The sequence below is a fragment of the Melozone crissalis genome, unplaced genomic scaffold, assembly GCF_028551555.1.
Source record: "Melozone crissalis strain CALT ecotype California unplaced genomic scaffold, PUWL_Pcris_2 ptg000064l_1, whole genome shotgun sequence".
NCBI classification, from domain to species: domain Eukaryota; kingdom Metazoa; phylum Chordata; class Aves; order Passeriformes; family Passerellidae; genus Melozone; species Melozone crissalis.
Genome location: NW_026535842.1, coordinates 274,599 through 296,743, shown reverse-complemented (window position 1 = coordinate 296,743; position 22,145 = coordinate 274,599). Strand labels below are relative to the sequence as shown.

Genomic DNA, 22,145 nt, shown 5'->3' with positions numbered 1-22,145 from the left:
AAAAGCCTCTGCTCTCTGCGTTTATGGGTCTGGGGGCTCTGGGGGCTACAGCTGCGTGAACTGCTGGATGAAGGCTGCCAGCTTCTCCCGGCTGGAGGCAGACTGGAAAGGCTGGGAGAGCTGCAGGGCGGGTCCCGCGGGGGTCTGCAGCTCCTCCAGCACCTGGGGGGCACAGGGAGGTCAGGAGGGGAGGGAGGGAGGCAGCAGCAATGCTGGGGGCTGGGGGAGCTGTGCTTACCCCCATGTCCTTGAAACTCTGCAGGGAGCTCAGGGCCAGGCTCCTGTCGGGATACCCTGTGGGGAGAGAGATCCCAGGGAACCCCCAATGCCACCTCTGAAGGACCCTCAGCCTGGTTTGGGGGGCACTAAAGCCAGACCCTCGCCTTGACTCACCATCCTCGTCCTCGGCCAGGAATTCCAGCAGCGCCTCCACGTAGTCCTGCTCTGCAGTGGGGAGGGGGGGTCAGATCCCGTGCCTCAGTGTCCCCAGGGCGTCCCGGGGGGTTCCCCAGGCCGGGGGGTCCTACCGGGCTGCGGCCAGGGGGGTCTCTGCAGGAACTGCACGGCGCGGCCGTAGGTCTGCAGCACGGGGCTCAGCAGGCGGCACAGGAAGAGCAGGAAGCCGGGGAAGCCATGGGGCCCGCGGAGCTGTGGGGTGGCAGGGCCACGTTTGGGGGACACCGCCCTCCCGTAGCCCCCCAATAGCGGGACACCCCAGTACCTTGTAGCACTGCTTGGGCACGCCGAGCTCCAGCTCGCTGTCGCTGTTGCTGTCATCCGTGAAGAAGCCCAGGGACTGTCCCCGCCCGAGGCGCCGCGGGGCCACATCGCAGCCCCAGCGCTCCTCCTCGGCCTGCGGGGACAGCGGTGCCACCCCCGTGCCCCACGGGGGGACAGCAATGCCATCCCCCTGCCCTTGTGCCCCACGGGGGGACAGCAGTGCCATCCCCCTGCCATCCCCCTGCCCCTGTGCCCCATGGAGGGACAGCAATGTCACCTCCCCTGGCAGCCACCCTGCCCCTGTGCCCCATGGAGGGACAGCGGTGCCATCCCCCTGCCCCTGTGCCCCACGGGGGGACAGCAACGTCACTTCCCCTGGCAGCCACCCTGCCCCTGTGCCCCATGGAGGGACAGTGGTGTCACCCCCCCGGCAGCCACCCTGCCCCTGTGCCCCATGGAGGGACAGCGGTGTCACCCCCCCGGCAGCCACCCTGCCCCTGTGCCCCCTGACAGCCCCCGGGGGTCACCCACCACCTCCTCCTCCAGCAGCCCCCCGAGGATGAGCTTGTCCAGGACGTCCAGGCTGTGGCAGTCAGGAGGCCGGCAGGGCTGGGGACACAGCACAGGGGTGACAGGCCACCCGTGTGTCCCCAGCAGGACTGGGGGGACAGCCCAGCCCCGTGTCCCCACCTGGAGCCCCAGCAGGGTGGGGGGCAGCAGCTGCAGCAGCTCCAGGATCTTGTGGAGCAGCTCGTCCCGGCTCAGCACGATCTTGGTGAGGCTGGAGGGCGGCCCCAGGACGGGCAGCATCTCCAGCACCAGGGCACGGATGGCACAGGCTGAGGGCACAGGGCTGGCACCGGTCCCGGAGTCACCGAGCACCCCAGTGCCCCTGAGCCCTGGCATCCCCAGTGCCCCCATCCCCAGTGTCAATAATGCCCTGCATGCCCCATTTCCCCAGTGCCCCTTACCCTGGTGGCACTGAATCCCCAGTGTCACCAACCTCCCTGGCATCACCAACCCTGCTGTCCCAAATCCCAATGTCACTGAGCCCCACGACATAAACAACACCCCTGGTGCTCCTCAGACTGCAGCCACCACCCCTTCCCGGTGTCACTGCTGTCCCCTGTCCCCACTCCGGTGTCCCCCATTCCCACACCATCCCTGCCCCCTGCTGTCCCCTGTCCCCACTCCGGTGTCCCCCATTCCCACACCATCCCTGCCCCCCGCTGTCCCCTGACCCCACTCCGGTGTCCCCCATTCCCACACCATCCCTGCTCCCCGCTGTCCCCTGTCCCCACTCCGGTGTCCCCGCTCACCGCCCACGGCCTCCCCGGCCAGCTGGTGCCGGACGCCCCCCGCCAGCTGTGCCAGCCGTGCCCGGGCCGAGGCGCGGGGGGGCTGCAGCAGGCGCAGGGGGGGCTGCAGGGGCTGCAGGGGCGGCAGCAGGCGCAGGCTGTGCAGCAGCAGCACCCGCAGCCGCCCCGAGCAGCTCACGGCCCGGCCCCGCAGCAGCAGTTGCTCCAGCAGCTTGGAGAAATCCCACATGAGCTGGGGCAGCAGCACCACCTGGGCACGGGGGAGAGGGGATCCTCACTGGGAATGCTGGCTGCTCTCAGGGAATGGGGGATCCCATGGAACCCCTCTCCCACCTCCTGGTAGCGGTGCAGCAGCAGCGCCGCGGTGATTCCCACGGCCGTGACAGCAGAGCAGGCTCTGGAATCTGCAGTGGGAGAGAGGCCCTCGTCATCCAGGGGGGATTTATTAACCTGCCCCCCATTCCCGAGCAGGGAATGCCATCCCAAGGGATGCAGGGACCCCCCAGCCCCCTCCTCACCGCTCAGCGCGTGCAGCCCCAGCGCTGTCACCAAAATCTCCTCTTCTGTCCCCGAAGCGGGGCCCGAATTCCCCACGCTCCCCACATCCAGCGGGCTGGGCAGTCGGGATGAGAGGGTGAGGAGAGAGCCGGGGGCAGAGATCCAGGGGCAAGGGGAACGCTGCCCCCAAGGGCTCAGCTCCTCACCCCCTGCCCAGGATGGTGGGAAGCAGCAGCTGCTCCGGGGGACTCCCTCTGAGCATGGGCCCCACCAGGTTGTTGTCCACAAACTCCTGGGGATGAGCACGGAGGAGCCTGTGGGCGCTCCCAGCCCTCAGCAGCAGGAGCTCACCCTGCATCCCCAGGGCTGGGAGCAGCACAGACACCCCCAGCATGGATTCCTGGTTCCCCCAGACAGCCCAAAGCCCACCAACACCCCAGGAAGGGTCTCCCAGGGGGGGATGGATGCAGGGGATGGGCGCAGGGGATGATGCAGGGGATGGATGCAGGGGATGGGTGCAGGGGATGGGCGCAGGGGATGATGCAGGGGATGCATGCAGGGGATGGGTGCAGGGGATGATGCAGGGGATGCATGCAGGGGATGGGTGCAGGGGATGATGCAGGGGATGGGCGCAGGGGATGGGTGCAGGGGATGGGCGCAGGGGATGGGCGCAGGGGATGATGCAGGGGATGGGTGCAGGGGATGATGCAGGGGATGGATGCAGGGGATGGGTGCAGGGGATGGGCGCAGGGGATGATGCAGGGGATGCGTGCAGGGGATGGGCGCAGGGGATGCATGCAGGGGATGCATGCAGGGGATGGGTGCAGGGGATGGGCGCAGGGGATGATGCAGGGGATGGGCGCAGGGGATGCATGCAGGGGATGCGTGCAGGGGATGGGCGCAGGGGATGGGCGCAGGGGATGGGCGCAGGGGATGATGCAGGGGATGCGTGCAGGGGATGCGTGCAGGGGATGGGTGCAGGGGATGGGCGCAGGGGATGATGCAGGGGATGGGTGCAGGGGATGGGCGCAGGGGATGATGCAGGGGATGGGCGCAGGGGATGGGTGCAGGGGATGCGTGCAGGGGATGGGCGCAGGGGATGCGTGCAGGGGATGGGTGCAGGGGATGCGTGCAGGGGATGATGCAGGGGATGGGCGCAGGGGATGCATGCAGGGGATGATGCAGGGGATGGGCGCAGGGGATGCATGCAGGGGATGGGTGCAGGGGATGGGTGCAGGGGATGCATCCCTGCGATGCCGTACCCGCAGGGAGAAGGGCTGAGAGAAATCCACGCGGGCAAAGCCATGGTGCCGGCAGCACAGGGCCTGGAACGCTGCCCGCAGACACGAGCCCAGCCCCAGGGGCTCCGGGGGCTGCCAGGACAGGGCACCCAGGGGTCAGTGGCACATTGGGGGGATGCCAGCCCCAGGGATGCCCCGGAGATCCGGGCCATGCCTCTCCCCAGGGATCTCCCCAGGGATGGAGGGAGCAGCGTGTCCCAGGGGTTTGGGAACGCTGCTCCCCGGGCAGTGCCAGGGATGTGGGGAGCGCCGCTGCCCCCCCGAGCCCTGCTCTCACCGCTGCCCGCCGCTGCAGCCCGCCCGGAGCCAGGTCGTAGGCGATGCCCACGGGCACCAGCAGCGCGTCGGGCACGGCGCCGTCGCGCAGCGCCCGCAGCAGGCGCGGCAGCCAGCGCCGGGCAGGTTCCGCCAGCCGCGCGAACGCCGACGGCTCCTCCAGGAACAGCACCAGGGGCCGGCGGCTCCGCAGCACCTCCTGCACGTACTGGGGAGACACCGGGGCTGCCGGGGGCTGCCAGCGCCTCCCCGAGCGCTCCGGGGGCGTTCACAGCACCTACCGCGTCCAGCACGGCCCCGGGGAGCCCCTCGTCCCGCTCGCCCCACGGCGGGGCCAAGCCTGAAGGCAGGAAAATCCCTCCCAGGCGCTGGAGCAGGGACCTGGCGAGGGAAGGACGCCGTGGGCACCCCTGCGCGGCCCGGGATGCTCTGGGAGCGCCCCCGGTGCCGCCTCACCTCAGGCGAGGGCTGGTCCTGGTGCTCACGGCCACCCTGGGCAGCCCCACGCCCTGGGACAGCAGCAGGAAGGACAGCAGGGGCCCGTCCAGCGGGGACTGGTGGCTGCACAGGAACACCAGCGGCACCTCGGGCTGCAGGGAGGGGTCCCGGGGTGAATGCCCGGCGTTTCAGGGGCATCCCGGGGTGAATGCCCGGCATTCCAGGGGCATCCTGGGGTGAATGCCCGGTGTTCCAGGGCTGGGGAGGGCCCAGCCCGGGCTCCCTACCGTCCTGGCAGCTCGCAGCACCATCTCCAGCTGCGCCCGGTGCAGCTGCACGCTCAGGAACACTCGCGTCAGGAGCTTGGGGAGCAGCCAGTGGCACAGCCTGCGGGAAAAATGGCAGTGAGGAACCCTGCCAGGGACAGGGCAGCCCCAAACCCCCAAAATCCCTGCTCAAAACTCCCAGTTTATCACACGTGAAAGGCTGTGTGTGTGGAAACATCCTCCTTTCCACTGGCAACCAGAGCTGCCACTGGGAATCCTGCACTCCCTCCATCTTCCTGCCCCACTTTGGGATCCCCAAATGCTCTCATTCCATGGGGAATACCTGCCCTTTAATGCCTCAAAAGTACTCTTTACTCCCACTGGTCAGACAAGGAATGAAGCCCCGGATTTCCTGCAGTCAGGGATGGGATGGGAAAGGGAAAAGGAAAGTTTTCTCTGCTTCCCTCCCTCCTGAGGGGTTTGGATTTTCCCACTCCAGCTCCTCAGAAGGAACTGGGGGAACGGCCCCAGGAGCTAGAGAGGACCCTGAGGGCAGCCAGCCAAAGGACCCCAAAATATCTCCTGAAATATGCCAGCACATCCCCCAGAAGGATCGCAGGAAACCACTCAATGAATCCATGTGCATCCCCTCAAAATCCCAGAACACCCCAAAACCAATCCCAGGAACCCACCCAATGGATCCTTGTGCATCCCCCCAGAGGGATCTGCCTCCATCCCCCAGAGAATTTCCCCTCAGGCCCCTGACCTCAGCAGCAGGGGGGACAGTGGGGCCTGGACTTCCCCCAGGATCTGGCAGATCTCCTCCTTGCAGCTCTGCTGGGACCCCTCATCCCCTCGGGGGCCAGGCTCCGGGCTGGAGGCAGCATCCTGCACCCTGGGCAGAGCAGGGCAGGGCGAGCCCCCAGCACCCCGTGTTGGGGTGCAGGGAGCCCCGCTGGGCTCCAAAGGGACCCTCCAGCTGCCCCCACCCACCTCCTGCTGCTGCAGATCCGCTGCAGGAGCTCCCCGGGGCTCTCTGCTGGGATTTCCCACTCCCAGGCTGCCAGGAAGCCACAGACCCTCCTGACCAGCCAGCCCCGGAACCTGGAGGGGACACACGGTGACATGCTGGGGATCAGAGCCACCCCGGCTGCCTCTCTGACAGATTCAGGACATTTCTCCCATTTCACAGCTGGAAATGTTGAGGCACCGGGGAATTGGTGCTTCAGGCTGCCCAGCAGGAAGGAAAACTGGGATTCAAAGCTAAGATTCCCAAACTGCAGAAATTTCCCAATCTATCCCCAAATCTGCGCTGAGGGCAGGGTGGGAGGGAGCTTGGGGACATCCCAGAGCATGCAGGAAGGGCTGGAGTGGGACAGGGGAACTGCATTCCCTGTGATCCCAATGGATTCCAAAGCTGAAGCTGGGAACATTTGGAACTGAATGGAGGATAACGACCCGACTTGGGAAGGAGAAAAGCAAAAAATGGATAATCCAGGGATTACTCCCTAAAGGGGAGTGGATTTAAAGCAATCTGGCACCTCAAAAATGAAAATACCTGGAAATTGCTCCTGCCCAGAGGCAAAGGGGGGATAACCACAATTTTGCCTTTCCTGGTATTTTTCCTTCTAGGGGGAAGTGCCTGTTTTCCCTTTTCCCTGCGAACCAGAGAGAAGAACAACCCTCCACCCCCCCATCCTTCCCACCACGACTCCAAATAAAAGCACGACCCCAAATCCCCAATCCGACAACTGCAGCACAGCCCAAACCCTCGGAGCCATCACTTCCAGCCTCCCAAAACCAATTAAGGAGCTCAGTTTGTGATAACGAGGAACAGTGGAGGGTGGAGAGGGGTTCCCACAGGCATTTTGGTGAAACATGGGGGGAACAGTGTTTGTGCAGGACACAGAGCCCCTCGCCGCTCACCGCGTGTCCGCCTCCGTCGGGCGGCTGGCGTCGCGGAGCCCCAGCGGGGCCAGCTCCTCGGGGTAGAATCCATCCTGGCAGGGAAAACGGGATCAGCCCGCGCAGGAGCAGACCCCCGGCGCCCCGGGACCCCAGACTGGCTCTCCTACCCAGCTCCTGGGCGTGCAGGTCTGGCAGGAGCGCCCCGAAACCGGCCGGTGGTACTTGCCCAGGAAGGGGATGCACATGTCCAGCTCGGGGCACGAGGGGACGAGCCACGGCTGGGTCTGAGCAGGGGAAGGAAAATGGGAAAGGGCGCCTGGGAACGCCAAATGTGGGGGGATACACCCCAAAATACGCTTGTGATGAGGGGGGTTTGATGAGTAATGGAAATAATAAGGGAATTTTAGCTGGGACAAGCTGGTGGCACTTTTGGTGGGGACCTGGATCAACCTGGATGCAGGGGAATTAACCTGGTTCTGGGGGATCAGCGCCCTGGCACTGGGTTTTCCCTCCCTCACAGACACAGATCCGGTGGGATTAACCCGGATCCAGTGGGATCAGCTGGGAAATGTGGGCCTGAGGGGGCTCAGTGGGATCTGGGGAGACCCCAGACCCCTCACCAGCCCTTTCCATTCCCACCTCCAGGGTCAGGGGGTGCCCTGCAACACTGGGGTTCCAATTCCTTGGCCCCCAAATTGGGATCCCCCTTCCCTTTCTGAGGAGTGGGGCTAACAAATCCTATTTCCTAAAAAATGAAGGGGAAAATGAGGAGACCCTGGTATGATCTGGAGGGGATTCCTGAGGGGCAGGATGGTGGCACAGAGTGCGGTGTCACATACCCTGGGGGGTGTCATGGCTGCTCGAGGTCCTGGCTCTGATCGAGGGTCCTGGGAAAAGCCCTGCAGACACAAACAAATTCCTATGGAACTGGGGGTGTTTGAGGCGTTACTCACCCCACATTCCCAGCAGGATTTCAGGATTTGCCCCTGCCCACGCCAGGCCCAGGTGTGGGGGCAGCTCCCCCGCACAGCCCCGCAGCCCCTCGGGGTCCCCCGGCCCCGGCCCCGGCCCCGCTCGGCCCAGCCCGCGGTCTCTGCCCAGCCCTGGGGTCTCTGCCCAGCCCGGGGGTCTCGGCCCCACCGCCCCCGCGGCCTTTGGGTCACGGCCCCGGCCCCGCTCACCGCAGGCCCCGCGCTCCGGCCCGGCTCCGCTCCGCCCCCGGGCGGCCCGGCCGGAACCGGGCCCGGCCCCGGCGGAACCGGCCCGGGTCAGCCCAGCCCCGGTGGCCCCGGGGGGCGCCCCGTCACCCCTGGGTCCTCGTCACCCCTGGGTCCCCGTCACCCCTGGGTCCCCGTCACCCCGGGCTCCCCAGCACCGCTGCGGACACCGCGCCTGCCCCGCCGCCGCTCCCGGCCCGTCCCGGTCCCGGTGCCCCCAGGGCCGGTCCCACCACCCCGGTCCCGGTCCCCACCACCCCGGGGCCACCAGCCCCGTCCCCAGCTCTGTCCGTCCCACGGCTCCGAGCCCACGGGGTGCAGCGGCCTGGAGAGGCCAAAGCGGCCCCGGTTGAGCTGCGGAGGGGCGGGGGCCTCGCACCTCCGGGACCACCCCGGGAAAAGGGGAAAAAAAAAAAGAGAAAGGAGGGGGGGGAAAGATGAAAAAGGCAAACAAACAACAAACTAACAAAGAAAAGGGTGGCGGAGCCTCTTTCCCTTCTTGTCTCTTTTTTCCTCATCTTCCTAGTTTTTTCCTTGTCCTTTCCATTTCTTTTTTCCCTCCTTTTTTCTTGTCTCTTTGGTTTTATTCTCCTTTTGTACCACCCTTTTACCTTTTCTCTCATCTTTTCTATCCCCCCCCTTATCCCAGATCTCAGACACCACTCCCAAATGTGTTCCCACAGGTGCAAGACTGCTCTTTGTTCCCCCAAAACACCTGAAAACGATTCCCCCCCCAATTTCCCCAACAATTCAAGATCAAGACAGCAAACCCCAACTCCAGGCTCTTTTTTTCTCCATTTATTTTATTTTTTTCTCCATCCAGGAGCATTCCCAGCCCCTGGGAACCATCGCCCTCTCAGGGGGGCTGGGGCCACAACGTTCCACTCTGCCCCAGCTCCCACTTCTCCAAACCCCTCATTTCTCCCCAGATCTGGGCTTTAGGGGCTGCTGTTCCCCATTTTAGGGGCCTGGGGATATTCCCAAGCACTGGCCCTGAGCTCCCAGAGGGAATAACCCTTCCCCTCCTCCTTGGAGCTCTCAACCCTCGTTTCCCTCCTCCAGAGCACCTTTTCCGCCCCAAAGTGACTCTGGGCACCCCAGCCCGCCTTTCCTTCCCCCAGACACAGAGTCCAGTGGCAAACCCAAAACTCTCTTTCCCACCAGATCCCTCGTCTCCCCCTTTAATAACTTTTTTGGGTGCTGACAGCCCACAGTGACCCTGGGGGTCTGACACAGCCCCCCAAAGTGGGGGTCACCCATTCCTGGCGCTGCTGGGGCTGGGATGGGACCCAGGGACCCAGCACCACCTTCCAGCTCCGCCTGGGCAGGGTCAGCACCCAGGTGGGACCCTGGATTTGGGGTGGGGACAGGGACTATCCCAGCAGCAGGCTGGGTGGCTCACGGAATCCCCTGCTCCACCACCTCCTCCTCCTTTGCTTCCAGAAAATTCCACCTGGAGCAGGCAAAATCCCGGCTCTGAGGCCTCTCCTGGCCCTTCCCGAGCCCCCAAACCAGGGGGACACCCGTGTGTGTCCCTCCAAGGGCTGATCCACCAGCACAGTTCCCTGTGCGGGTCCCACTCCGTGCCAGAGCAGTCAGGCGTCCCCCTCCAGCTCCACGCCAGGGTCACAAATGCTGCTGAAGTGGATCTGGGAGGAGGGAGGGGAGGGAGGCCGAAGGCCACGGCTCAGGTAGGCTTCCAGGGATTTCAGCAGCTGCCTCGGCTTCTTTTTGGTGGATAACTCCAGCTCTGGAAAGGGCAGAGGGGGAAAAGGCTGAGGGGAGCAGGCCTGGATGGTGCCAAGGGTCCAAAACATCTGGTGTCCTGTCATTTTCCCTTGGGAAAGGGCATGCTGGTGCTTTCCTTGGGAGGAGGGAACACAGTGCCAGCCTGAGCACCCTAAAATTGGGGTGCAGGGGAGATGGGGTGAAGCTGGACCCTGATTTCTGGGGGATACACTGCTCCCACTGACAGCATTCCTCTCTGGAGTAAGTAATTCGTGGACAGCGGCTAAGCCATGGCGCCCAGCAGGGACTGTCCCACATGTCATCCACCTTGAGCATCCCCCTGGGGTGGAAAATGTGAGGAAAACCACCCCGGGACAGGGAAAACCGGAAAAAGCTCAGCGTGGGGATTAAACTGGGAGTGTCCGCGGGCAGGGGAAGGAGCAGCCGTGCAGACAAACCCTTGAGGAAGAAGCCAGCGTTGGCCACGGTGCCGTGCTGCTGCTCCCAGAGGCGGGAGAGGCGCAGGAAGGCGGCGGCGTAGAGGTCGTTGAGCACCGCGATCACCTGCTGCCGCCGGTTGCACTCCCTGCAGGGGGAGCACAGACATTTCTGACAGCTCCAACTACTGGAAAAGTCCTTAAAAATGGGGTTTAGGCCCTGCTGGTGTAGCTAAGCTAGCGATAGGTTGGAAGTTCCCATGCAGAACAGCGTTGGGAATGAAGAGTCTGTTAACACAGGCACCTACTCTTGGAGAGAAATAGAAATCTGCACTTCCATAAAAATTGATCTGCCCCATGAGAATCCACTAAGTGTAAACATTTGTAGATGGAGAGAGTCTTACACACACAGGCACTTTTTAACCAACTAATTGATTAGCAAGAAAACTACCAGCCAACAGGAGTTACACATGAGACATGTGAAAACTGTGTAAAATGAGTTATGTGAATAAAGAAATGGCTTTTCTGCATGAAGAAATGGAGTGCCCTCTAGTTATTATTACAGCCACCTCCTGGGCAGGGGAACAGCCCGGGATGCAGCCTGAGACCCCAAACCCAGCCCTGCTCACCGGGAGAGCCGCTCCTCCTGCAGCGCCTGGATCACGATCCGGGTGATGTTCACAGACATGATGCAGAAGGGAAAATTCTGGAAAACAACCACAATCCCAGCGTTAAGGAAGCTCAGCTGGAAAACCCTCCTCCCCCCTCTGGCCCTTTGACACTGCATCCATGCATCCGTGCTATCCATGCCCTGGGACAACAGCCCTACAGACCCAGGCTTGGATGGATGCTGAGGGCTGAGCCTATCTTGTACCCAGGCTTAAACCCGGACTAAAATGTCTCTACTCACTCCCATTTTCCTGTTGCCCAACTCTCCAGCATGTTTATCCTGCTCCAAGCCAGTATCAAACCCCTAAAATCCCATTCCCAGCATAAATACAGCTCTGCTGCAGCCTGGATCGGGGCCCTTGGGCACCACCTTCTTCCCCTCATGAGGACAAGGTGGTTCAGCATCCCAAAAAAACTCAGAAGAGAAGGTTTTGGTTCTTCCCCTTCCCAGAGCATTGAGAATTACAAGGAGACCCCCTGTCGGGGTGGGGGTAAGGTCATGCCTGGGTTTCATGCTGGGAGAGCTGGAAGATCTCCCGTGCCAGCGGCAGCGTCCGGGAATCCAGGACAAAGAACAGGATCTGCATCAGCCCCAGCATTCCTGTCCCACGCAGGTCAGTGCCAGGATCTGCACCTGGCAGGGTGAGGGACAGCCTGGAGTCACCCTCTGCCCCCTTCCCACCTCCGTGGGCTGTTTATTCCCTGCACTCCCTGTCACTGCACCTCCAGGGCCCAACAATCCTGGAATCCCCTTTCCTGAGGGAAAGCTTGCAGCAATTTCCCTGATGGAGCCATCACCCGGGCATTAACCAGCCCCTGCCCCACCCCACCACTCCCACATCCCTCCAGGAATTACCAGCTTTTTTAGGAACGTGGTACTGGGGTGACCCTGCCAACCAGTCCAGATCTCGTACTGGGGCCAGTTTGGTTTAATTCAATTCTTCCATGGACAAAAGGACTGAGAGTGCCCCTGGGAACTTTGTAGGGATATGGAGTGGGAGGATCGGGGTGATCAAAGCCTGGCGTCAGTTTTGGGGTCCAAGGAGGACACTGAGGTGCTGGAGATGCCCAAGGGAGGCCAGTGGGGCTGGCTCTGGAGCACAGGGAGTGCCTGAGGGAGCTGGGATGGAACGGGCAGGTTCCAGGGGAGGTCTGGATGGATTTTGGGGATGCCCCCAGGCAGAGGGCTGCTCCCTGCCCTACCCTGGAAGCCCAGCTCCTCCCAGTGTGCCCCGTAGCGCGGGCAGCCCAGCCTGGAGCGCGTCAGTTGCCGGTAGATGGTCTGCAGGATCCGCATGTGCACCCGCTCCGAGTCATCCAGGGCACCTGCAGGGAGGGAGCCGGCACCCGGCTGCTCACAACACTCCTGGCGTCTGTGACCAATCCCTCAGTGCCCCAACAACACCCCCTGGCCCCCAGAATCATTCACTGGCGCCTAAAAAACACCTCATGTCCTCCAAAAAAATCTCATTACCTAAAAACGCCCCTTGGCACTGTAAAACCCTCAGCAGCCAAACCCATGCCCCATGGCACCCTAAACATCCCCCTCATTTCTCAAAACCACCTCTCAGCACCCAAAAGATGCCTCCTGGTGCTCAAAAGACCCCAAACTCACCCCTCAACACCCTAGAAAACCCAGAAAATATCCCTCAGTGCCCAAAACAAAGCCTCACCCTCACAGCACCTAAAAAGCACAGCTTTGCACCTTCAGAACCCCCTCGGTGCCCAGAAAAGGCCACTCTCCCCCCAGACCCATAGACCCAGGGTTCCCATGTGTGTGTACCCCCTCACGCCAAGGGAGCGGCTGATTCCCACCCCGTTGCCCCTGCACTGAGGGGCAGAAGGGCCGTGGGGCCAGAGCTGTGTCCCCTCACGCCAAGGGAGCGGGTGATTCCCACCCCGTTGCACCGAGGGGCAGAAGGGCCGTGGAGCCGGAGCTGCGCCCGTGGGGAGCGGGATGGGATGCAGCGGGGCACCAAGGGCACCCCGGGGCCACTCACACTGTGCCATGGCCAGCGCCAGCTCCTGCTCGCCGCGGAGCTGCGGGCGCAGCCGGGGCGGCCCGCGCAGGCAGCGCAGCAGGGCGGCCAGGACGCCGCGGCGCGCCGGGGCCCGGGCCGAGCCCTGCGGGAGAGAGAGGAGCCCGGAGCGCTCAGGGACGCGGCCCGGGGCGGGGCAGGGGCCGGCGCCCCTCTGCCGGCGAGGAGCGGGGCCGGAGCCCGGCCGTACCCGGCTGCAGGGCAGCTCCGCGCTCTGGAAGTGCTGCAGCGCCTCCGAGAAGGAAATCGGAGGGGGGGCCGCGCCCGAGGTGCCCCCCAACCCTGCAGGGAGGCAGGGAGAGGGTCAGACCCACGGAGCCCTGATTTCACCCCGAATTAACCCCGGCTCCAGGAGAAGGAAGCCGTGGGGAACAAAGGGAAAAAGGAACCGGCCGCCATCTCCCTCCCCTCCATCCCAAATAACGCCCCCATCCATCCGCGGCTCCCTTCCCCCTTCCCCGTTAGTCCCAGTACCTGACTGGATCTCTTCCAGAGCCTCCCACTCCTCCTGGGCCTGGCGCTGCTCCTCGCTGATCCCTGCCCGAGGGAAGGGGTGCCGGAATCACATCTGGGGGGCAGGCACGGACTGGGGGGCTTCCCTCAGCCCCCAGCCCCGCTCGGGACACCCTGGGGCTGAGTTTCCTCTTTTGCAAGGAAAATCCCAACCGGAGCCACCCCACAAGGTTTGTCTGGGGTGAGTTTGGGGAATGATCTGCGACCAGACTGATATTTGACCGAGACATCTCCCCTGCTTGATCCCTGGGGCTCGCAGGTGACTTTCCCACCAGGAAACGCCAGGACCGATCCAAGGGAAGCCGGAAAAGCTCACCAGGCGCTGGGGGCTGCCCGTCTGCGAGCACCAGCTCCTGCAGGACGCCTCCCTGCCCCAGAGCTGCAATCTGAGGGGACAGAGGGAACAAACACAGCGTCACCCCCGCGGCAGACCCCAAACTCCGGCCCACCCCAATCCCAAGCTTTCCCCCAGGGAACAGCCCCCGAGGCCCCCGGCTCAGGCCCCTTCAGGGAGGGTCTGCACCCTCAGGAGGACTTTATGTGGTTGTAACGGCAGAAATGGAGCAAGGAGGGGAAGAGAAGGCTGGCACCCCTGAGGTGGGGGTCCCGCGGGTCTCGGCTGGGGGGGCTCCGGCCGGACACGCTCGGGACGGGACTTGCCGGGGGCACCACGCGCTGCCGCTCCTCCGGCCGCTCCTGTGGCCATTCCTCCGGCCGCTCCCAGCCCGCGGCGCCGCTCATGGCCTGCGGGAGAGAAGGGCTGGTGGCAACGGGGGCGTCCCGGCAACTGACACCCCCTCAGGAGCCCGTCCCAGCCCGCTCAGCCCCTCAGGAGTCCGTTCCAGGCTCGTTCCAGACCCGGTCTCGTTCCAGCCTCTCTGACCCCTCAGCTCCCCCAGCCCGAGGCCGCCTCACTGCGCAGGCGCAGCCTCGCTGCACGCCGGGAGCTGTAGTCCGCACCTCCGCCCGCTAGAGATGGCGCGCGGGACTACAATTCCCGGCGTGCACCGCGCGACGCGGAAACGGAGGCGCACGGGGCGAAGGCGTGGCCTGGTGGGCGGGGCGAAAATAGGTGGGGCGGGGCGGGGCGGAAATGGGTGGGGCGGGGCGGAAATGGGTGGGGCGGGGCGGGGCCCAAGCGGCGGAGCTGGAACGGGGCCGGTGGCCGGAATGGGACTTGGGGCTCCCGGAGCCTGCAGAGGGGCGACCGGACCTGGCGACACCAGTGCCACCGCCCAGTGCCAGTCCCAGCTCCCAGAATGCCAGTGCCAGCTCCCGGTGTCGCCAGATCTCAGTGCCAGCTCCTGGTGCCCAGTGTCAGCTCTCACTTCCCAGTCCTAGCTCCCGGTGCCCAATGCCACTTCCCCGCTCCCGGTGCCCAGCCCCAGCTCCCGGTGCCCAGTCCCAGTTCCCAGTGCTCAGGACCAGCTCCCGGTGCCCAGAACCAGCTCCCGGTGCCCAATGCCACTTCCCGGTCCCAGTTCCCGGTGCCCAGTCCCAGTTCCCAGTGCGCAGTCTCAATTCCCAGTGCCCAGGATCAGTTCCCGGTGCCCAACGCCACTTCCCGGTCCCGGCTCCCAGTGCCCGCCCTCGCTCCTCCCCGCGGTCCCCCCGCCCCGTGCCGGAGCCACCCCCGTGCCCGCCGTTCCCGTTCGTGCCGCCGTTCCCGGCTCCCGGCACAGCGCGGCTCCCGCGGCACCATGTGGCTGCAGGCGCTGCTCTTCCTCGCCGCCCTTCTCCTCCTCCTCCTCGCCCTCCTCTCGCTCGTGCTCCTGCGGGGCTCGGGCAGCCGCAACCCCTTCGCCACCGACAGCCGCCGCCCGCCCGGCCCGCTCGTCACCGACAAGGCCGTGCGCAGGACCGTCGTCAAGACAGGTACGGGACCCCCGGGGCCACCGAGGCCCCCGGGCGGGGTCAGACCCGGGGCGGCATCGCCAGCGCCGGGTGGATCGTCCCCGGGACGGGACCCCTCCGGGCTGCCATTAACTTCCCGGAGCGACGTCCCCCGGGCTGGCACTGTCACCCCGGTGTCACGGACCCCCCCAGGGTGTTGTTGTCCCCCCAGTGTCCCCCCCTCTCCCGGCGGTTCCGGGGTCCCCGGAGCCGCGGGGACGCCCCGGTGACGCCGCCGTGTCCCGCAGTGTTCTCGGCGGACAAGGTGCCGCCGGAGCTCGATGCCATCGTGGTGGGCAGCGGCATCGGCGGGCTGGCGGCCGCGGCGCTGCTGGCCAAGGCGGGCTGGCGGGTGCTGGTGCTGGAGCAGCACGGCAAGCTGGGCGGCTGCTGCCACACCTTCACCGAGAAGGGCTTCGAGTTCGACACCGGTACCGTGTTCGGGGCCCCCGAATCCCCCCGGGGCCCGGGGAGGGGCAGGGGATACCCTCAGGGTGGGAGCTCCCCTGCACACCGACCCTGTTACACAAACCATTCTGCTGCTCTTCGCCCCAAAACCCCCAAATACCAAACCCCCAAATTCCCCACAGCTGTGCGGGAGCTCCCCTCTTCGTGTTACACAGCCCATTCCCACCCTCTTCGTGTTACACAACCCATTCTCCGGCTTTTCACCCCAAAACCCTCTGGGTGCTGGACACCAAGGCCCCTGTGTGGCTCCCAGCATGGGGAATGTCACCTCAGGACATTTCTTGCCGGAAAACTTCTCGTGGTGAGACAAAGTCCAGCTCTGCGTGTCCCTGAATCTCCAGGATTGATTATTTACAGCAGAGATGGATAGCTAAGTGTAACAAAACTCAGAATTACCAGATAAAACCACTGTGGTCAGTGCCATTCACCCCAGCTGGGAGGCAGGTGTATCCCCGATTTTCCCTTTCCCTTCCACGGGGAGCTGGTGGGGTGGGGATGGATAAATGAGAGGTGGGTTTGGTGCATCCTGGGGCGGGAAAATGAAAGAAAAAAGAGGTGAAAATAAAGGGAAAAAGAGGAAAATAAAGAAAAAAAGAGGAAAATAAAGGAAAAAATGTCTATTTTAGGGATCCACTATGTGGGGCAGATGCAGGAGGGCTCCCTGATGCGGTTCCTGGTGGACCAGCTGACAGATGGGCAGCTGGAGTGGGCCCCACTGCCGGCCACCTACGATGCCGTGGTTCTGGGGGACCCCCAGGGCTCTGGCAAGACCTTCCACATCCACTCTGGGAAGAGGGAATATTTCCAGAGGCTGAAGGAGCAGTTCCCCGGGGAGGCCGCGGCCATCGATGAGTTCCAGCGGTTGGTGAAGGTGGGGTGACACCAGGGGAGCCCGGGTCTGGGGGTCACACAACGAGGGGAGCCCCGGGAACGATGGCCTCACCCCAAAAGCGCTGGGAAACACACCAGTCTCAAAATCGGGCAAAATCGCCCCTTTCTGCCTCAAAAATGCAGCATCACAGATGTTTTGGGGGAGATTTCTTTAAAGAAGTTCTTTAAGGAGTTGGGGCAGAGGTGTTTGAGGAAGCTTTTCTCAAGAACCAATTTTTTGGGGAAGTTTTTGGGGAGGAGCTCTCTGGAGGAGTTTCGATGGGGAAGCTTTTTGGCATAAGGTTCTCTTGAAGGAGGTTTTTGAGGGAAGCTTTTTGAGGGAAGGTTTTTGAGGGAGCCAGTACTCACTGCCCTTGCCCACAGCTGCCCAGCGGTGAATTTAAGGGTAAAAACTGCTTTGCAGCAGTTAGCAGTGTGTCTGAGCCCCTGTTTGTCCCTGCAGAGCGCCGGCCGTGGGGTTGTGCTGCTGAGCATCCTGAAGATGCTCCCCAGGTTCCTGGCCAAGCTCCTGATCTGCTCCAGGCTGCTCCCACGGCTCTGCTCCTTCTCCCAGCTGGCCTCACGCAGCGTCAAGGAGGTGGTGGATGGTCTCACCCCCAACCCCGAGCTCCGGGCTGTCCTCAGCTACATCTTCCCCACCTATGGTAGGTGACCAGGAGGCCCTGGGGTGACGTTAAACCCTTTAGAAACAGGAAAAAGGTAAGAACCCCTTTTTTGGAAGGTTTGCATGATTATTCTGGTGGTTGCTTCGCCAGCATCCTCGTCCCCAAGTCCCTGTCAGGTGACCTGTCCCCATTGCTCATCTCCATCTCTTTCCCTCTGCATTGCTCATCTTCCCCATGGGCTGACATCATTGCTGTACAAGGCGATGTACAAAGTGTTCCTTATCCTAAAACACTTAGGACAAGCTCCAAGCCCATGATGTGCCCACACCCACCCCTTTTCCCAGGCGTGCTCCCCTCCAAGGCCAGCTTCTCCATGCACAGCATCCTGGTGAACCATTTCCTGCACGGCGCCTGGTACCCCAAGGGCGGCGCGGGGGAAATCGCCTTCCACACCATCCCCGTGATCCGCAGCGCCGGAGGAAACGTCTTTGGGAAGGCGCCGGTGCAGAGGATCCTGCTGGACGCGCAGGGCAGAGCCTGCGGTGAGCGCCGGGCTCGGGGCGCTCCCAAAGGGGGTTCCTTCCACCAGCGCCTCATTCTGCCCCCTCTGGATTCCCCCGCCAGGTGTGAGCGTCAGGAAAGGCCAGGACTCGGTGGAAATCTTCGCTCCCGTGGTCATTTCGGATGCCGGCATCTTCAACACCTACGAGCGGCTGCTGCCGGCGGAGGCGCGGGCTCTGCCGGGTGCGGCTCCGCCGGGGTTACGGCGCTAATGCCGCGCTGAGCCCCGCGGCAAAGCCGATTTACCAATTAACACCGCGAACCCCCCGGCGCTCCCGTGCCAAGCCCTGCAAACCCGGCCCCGGCCGCTCCTTTCTCCACGGGGGTTTCGTTCTGCTTAAATTCACTGCCCCAAACTGGCTGTGGTTTGGTGCGGGGATTCTCTAAAATATGCAGTGCAGGGCCCCGAAATTCTTGGGAGTTGGTAGAATGTCCTAGAAGATCTTCTGGAAGGGGCAGGGATGAGGGGAAGGGGACAGAGGTGCTTGGGAAGGGGCACAATCGGGTAGACGGGTCACATTGCGTGGAAGGGCACAGTCAGGTGGAAGGGTGACAGCCAGGTGGAAGGGTCACAGGTGGGTGGAAGGGTCACAGGTGGAAGGGTGACAGCCAGGTGGAAGGGTGACAGCCAGGTGGAAGGGTCACAGGTGGGTGGAAGGGTCACAGGTGGAAGGGTGACAGCCAGGTGGAAGGGTCACAGGTGGGTGGAAGGGTCACAGGTGGAAGGGTGACAGCCAGGTGAAAGGGTGACAGCCAGGTGGAAGGGTCACAGGTGGGTGGAAGGGTCACAGGTGGAAGGGTGACAGCCAGGTGGAAGGGTGACAGCCAGGTGGAAGGGTCACAGGTGGGTGGAAGGGTCACAGTTGGGTGGAAAGGGGATGCTTTGTGTGGGTGGGAAGGGTCAGGGTTTGTGGGAAAGCACCAGGATTGGAGAAACCACTTCTCTGTATCTAGGAATCCTAGAAAAGCCTGATTTCCCCCCTAATTGCCCCCCTTTTCCCCCACGCTGCAGAGATCCAGTCCCAGCTCCACATGCTGGCCCCTGGCGAGGGCGGCTTCACCGTCTTTGTCGGCCTCAGCGGCTCCAGGGAGGAGCTGGGGCTGGAGGCCACCAACTACTACATGTTCCCCGGGCACGACCTGGATGGAATGTAGGTTTGGCTTCGCCTCGGATGTGCTTGGCTGATCGTGAGGAGATGGATTCCTGGGCAGTGACTCAGGGAGCTGTGCCCCGAGCCCCTGCTCAGCCCTTCCCTCTCCTGCAGCATGCAGCGCTACCTGGCTTTACCCAGAGAAGAAGCTGCCAACAACATCCCCTTGATCTATGTCACCTCGCCATCAGCCAAGGACCCCACCTGGGAAATGAGGCACCCAGGTGAGGCTGACACTGGCCACAAACGCTTGTGAGGGGTTTCAAAACTCCTGATGGGGTTTGGTGATCCCAAATAAGGAGTTTCCACTCAGCCATCCATGGGCAAAGCTGCTGAGCATGGGGGGCTCATGGAATGCACCTGGATGAAGGACAGGGAACCCCAAGGATCTGGGGACATCCCCTGGGTTTGGGGCAGTGACAGGGTGGGATGAGGGTGGGCAGAGGGACAAGCACCCCAGCCTTGTCCTCCTGCAGGTAAATCCACGCTGGCCATCGTCACCTTCGCCAGGTACGAGTGGTTCGAGGAGTGGAAGGACAAGCAGGTCCACAAGAGGGGGGATGACTACGAGGACCTGAAGAAGACTTTTGTGGATGCCATCATGCAGACCGTCTACAAGCTCTACCCTCGCATCGAGGGCCGGGTGAGGAAACGTGAGGTTCAGGGGTCCCAAACTCAGATTCAGGGGTCCTAAACTCAGATTCGGGAGTCCCAAACTCGGGTTCAGGGGTCCTCCCCTCTACCTACCCAATGACTGTGGAGTCATGGAATGGTTTGGGTTGGAAAAGACGTTAAAGCTCATCCAGTTCCAGCCGTCATGAGCAGGGACACCTTCCACCAGACCAGCTTGCTCCAATCCCCATCCAGCCTGGGCAGACCTCGGTGACCATCCCAGGATGACCACCCTGTCCCTGTCTCTGTCCCCACAGATCGAGTACCTGTCTGGCGGCACTCCCCTCACCAACCAGCACTCACTGTGTCCCTGTCCCTGTCCCCACAGATCGAGTACCTGTCCGGCGGCACTCCCCTGACCAACCAGCACTCACTGTGTCCCTGTCCCTGTCTCTGTCCCCACAGATCGAGTACCTGTCTGGCGGCACTCCCCTCACCAACCAGCACTCACTGTGTCCCTGTCCCTGTCCCCACAGATCGAGTACCTGTCCGGTGGCACTCCCCTCACCAACCAGCACTACATTGCCAGTCCCCATGGCGAGTTCTACGGCGTTGACCACGGCATCCCCCGGCTGCAGGCCGAGGCCATTGCCACCGTGCGGGCAGACACGGCCGTGCCCAACCTCTACCTGACAGGTGACAGGGCCACCGGGGTCCTCAGAGCAGGACAGCTCCGGGGGAGCGGGACGGGGTGGGAAAACCCGCAATCCTGAAATGGAGCAAAGCAAAGAGCCGCTGTGGGGCAGTGGGATAACGCCTGGAAAAGCAGAGTTCCAGGGGAGGAGGGAAGGCTGTGCTCCCCCAGCTCTGGGGGCTGTCCCCTGCCCAGGGCACGGTGGGGATCCCCTGTTGCACACAAGGGAAGGGGTTGTGGTTCAGAGCCCAGGGACGGCGCGGGGCAGCTGGAAGGTGATGCCCAAACCCCCATTGATGCTGGCTGGGACGGAGTGGGGACTGAGGGCTGCTCTCAGGGGACCTCATTGCTGCTCCCTCCTTGCAGGGCAGGATTTGTGCCTGGGGGGCTTCATGGGGGCCCTGCAGGGAGCCCTCATCTGCGCCAGCGCCATCCTCAAGCGCAACCTGTACGCGGACATGGCGCGGCTGAAGATGCGCCTGCAGGCCGCCAGCGCCAAGAAGGGAGACTAAAGGCTGCCATCCCCCCCAGCAGGGCCCCTGCTCCCCAGCACTGCACCCCAGCTCACCCTCACCTGCCACACACCTGTAGCAGACCCGTCTCTGTGCCAAGCTGAGGGATTTCATCCGGGGCGATGCCGTTCCCGTGCTCAGACAGATTGTGTTGGAACTCACCCCCCTAAAAAATGCATCCCCTTCCACCATCGTGTCAGTGCTGGGCCCTGGCCATGAAGGGAGTGCCCAGGAGCTGTTGTGGCCGGGAGAGAAGTCAAGATAACCCCAAAATGGGAGCACCAGCAGCTCCCGTGGCTGCTTGACCCCGTTGTGATCACTGACGCCAGCCAAAGCCCCCAGCCAAAGCCCACCTCCCCCAGCAGCCCCCAGCCAAAGCCCACCTCCCCCAGCCAAAGCCCACCTCCCCCTGCAGCCCCCTGCCAAAGCCCACCTCCCCCAGCCAAAGCCCACCTCCACCTGCAGCCCCAGCCAAAGCCCACCTCCCCCAGCCAAAGCCCACCTCCCCCTGCAGCCCCAGCCAAAGCCCACCTCCACCTGCAGCCCCAGCCAAAGCCCACCTCCCCCAGCCAAAGCCCACCTCCACCTGCAGCCCCAGCCAAAGCCCACCTCCACCTGCAGCCCCCTGCCAAAGCCCACCTCCCCCAGCCAAAGCCCACCTCCCCCTGCAGCCCCAGGGCTGTCTGAGAGCCTGCAGGCTCTCCAGTGCTTCCAGAGTCATTCCCCAGCCCTCCAGAATTCCCAGTGTTTAGGTGCTGCTCTCCCCCATTGCCCCAAGGCACAAGCTCATGCTCCTTTAGCAGCAACAAAGTCCTTCTGTCTGCTGGTAAAAGCTTGGGAATGGGATGAAAGTCCTCTCCAGATGGGAAGGGAGGCACGTGAGACTGGAAGTAATAAAATAGTGATCATGAAACTGGGGTTTGCGCCTCATGATGGGTCAGTGGGGCTGGGGGTGCTGAGGGAGAAGGGAATGTGCTGATGGAGCATGGAAAAACATGGAAGCATGGAAAAACAGAGGCCAGAGGCAGCTGCTGAGCAGGAAGCAGTGTGACCGAGCAGGGAATAGTGTGACCGTGCTGGAAAGGAGCCCTGGAAAGAGGCTTGAGGGCTGATCTGGCAAAGAGGATTAGATCACTGAGCAGAGAGATAATTCAGTGATGGGATGGGATTTGCAGAGAAGGTGAGCTCAGCCAGGGGAGATCACCCAGAGCCAGCCCCTCGAGGAGCCCAGGGCACGGCAGGGACCCGGGGAGGCGGCTCTGGCCCCTCCAGCCCAGCTGAGACCCAACCTGAGGGCACTGCAGAGCTTCCCCCAGCTCTGCTCCAGCACCAGAGGGATGTGGAGCTTCTGGAGCGAGTCCAGGATGGGGAAAATGGGGGTGCTCACCTGGACAAGGCTCCAGGGAGAGCTGAAGGGGCTCCAGGAGAG

At 63.2% G+C, this 22,145-nt stretch overlaps 3 protein-coding genes across 3 annotated transcripts; 1 reads left to right on the top strand and 2 right to left on the bottom strand.

Moving 5' to 3' along the window:
- Window positions 1-21: 21 nt before the first annotated feature.
- GPAT2 (glycerol-3-phosphate acyltransferase 2, mitochondrial) lies at window positions 22-7,697 on the bottom strand. The gene is made up of 21 exons (XM_054289180.1): window positions 7,566-7,697; window positions 6,894-7,010; window positions 6,745-6,818; window positions 5,812-5,922; window positions 5,585-5,713; window positions 4,840-4,939; window positions 4,571-4,704; window positions 4,396-4,495; window positions 4,116-4,322; window positions 3,800-3,910; window positions 2,744-2,829; window positions 2,558-2,652; window positions 2,373-2,443; window positions 2,040-2,289; window positions 1,411-1,559; window positions 1,252-1,329; window positions 722-853; window positions 528-648; window positions 394-444; window positions 239-294; window positions 22-162 (listed from the first exon to the last, which is right to left on the bottom strand). Exons 1-21 carry the CDS (start codon window positions 7,578-7,580, stop codon window positions 46-48), a joined length of 2,304 nt encoding a protein of 767 aa, XP_054145155.1. The 5' UTR covers window positions 7,581-7,697; the 3' UTR covers window positions 22-45.
- Window positions 7,698-8,063: 366 nt separating this feature from the next.
- On the bottom strand, window positions 8,064-15,031 carry ELMOD3 (ELMO domain containing 3). Its single transcript, XM_054289150.1, is given in 15 exon segments — window positions 8,064-8,322; window positions 9,346-9,396; window positions 9,537-9,693; window positions 10,130-10,257; window positions 10,738-10,814; window positions 11,281-11,411; window positions 11,981-12,103; window positions 12,778-12,901; window positions 13,007-13,098; window positions 13,291-13,353; window positions 13,646-13,715; window positions 13,970-14,098; window positions 14,100-14,175; window positions 14,290-14,379; window positions 14,886-15,031. Coding segments are annotated over 15 exon segments (1,716 nt in total).
- Window positions 14,946-20,735, top strand: RETSAT (retinol saturase). The gene is made up of 11 exons (XM_054289183.1): window positions 14,946-15,204; window positions 15,471-15,653; window positions 16,317-16,561; window positions 17,024-17,225; window positions 17,531-17,728; window positions 17,811-17,930; window positions 18,760-18,898; window positions 19,013-19,122; window positions 19,375-19,541; window positions 20,047-20,206; window positions 20,571-20,735. The coding sequence occupies exons 1-11, from the start codon at window positions 15,030-15,032 to the stop codon at window positions 20,714-20,716; spliced, it is 1,845 nt and encodes a 614-aa protein (XP_054145158.1). The 5' UTR covers window positions 14,946-15,029; the 3' UTR covers window positions 20,717-20,735.
- The last annotated feature ends 1,410 nt before the right edge of the window (window positions 20,736-22,145 follow it).

Coding starts and splice junctions, on each gene's coding strand:
- RETSAT (XM_054289183.1), top strand. CDS start 15,030: ATGTGGCTGCAGGCGCTGCTCTTCCTCGCCGCCCTTCTCCTCCTCCTC. Junction 17,931..18,759: donor GGAGGCGCGGGCTCTGCCGG/GTGCGGCTCCGC, acceptor CCCACGCTGCAG/AGATCCAGTCCCAGCTCCAC. Junction 19,542..20,046: donor ACCCTCGCATCGAGGGCCGG/GTGAGGAAACGT, acceptor CTGTCCCCACAG/ATCGAGTACCTGTCCGGTGG.
- GPAT2 (XM_054289180.1), bottom strand. Junction 4,705..4,839: donor TGCTGCGAGCTGCCAGGACG/GTAGGGAGCCCG, acceptor CCCTCCCTGCAG/CCCGAGGTGCCGCTGGTGTT. Junction 4,323..4,395: donor CCGGGGCCGTGCTGGACGCG/GTAGGTGCTGTG, acceptor GTGTCTCCCCAG/TACGTGCAGGAGGTGCTGCG.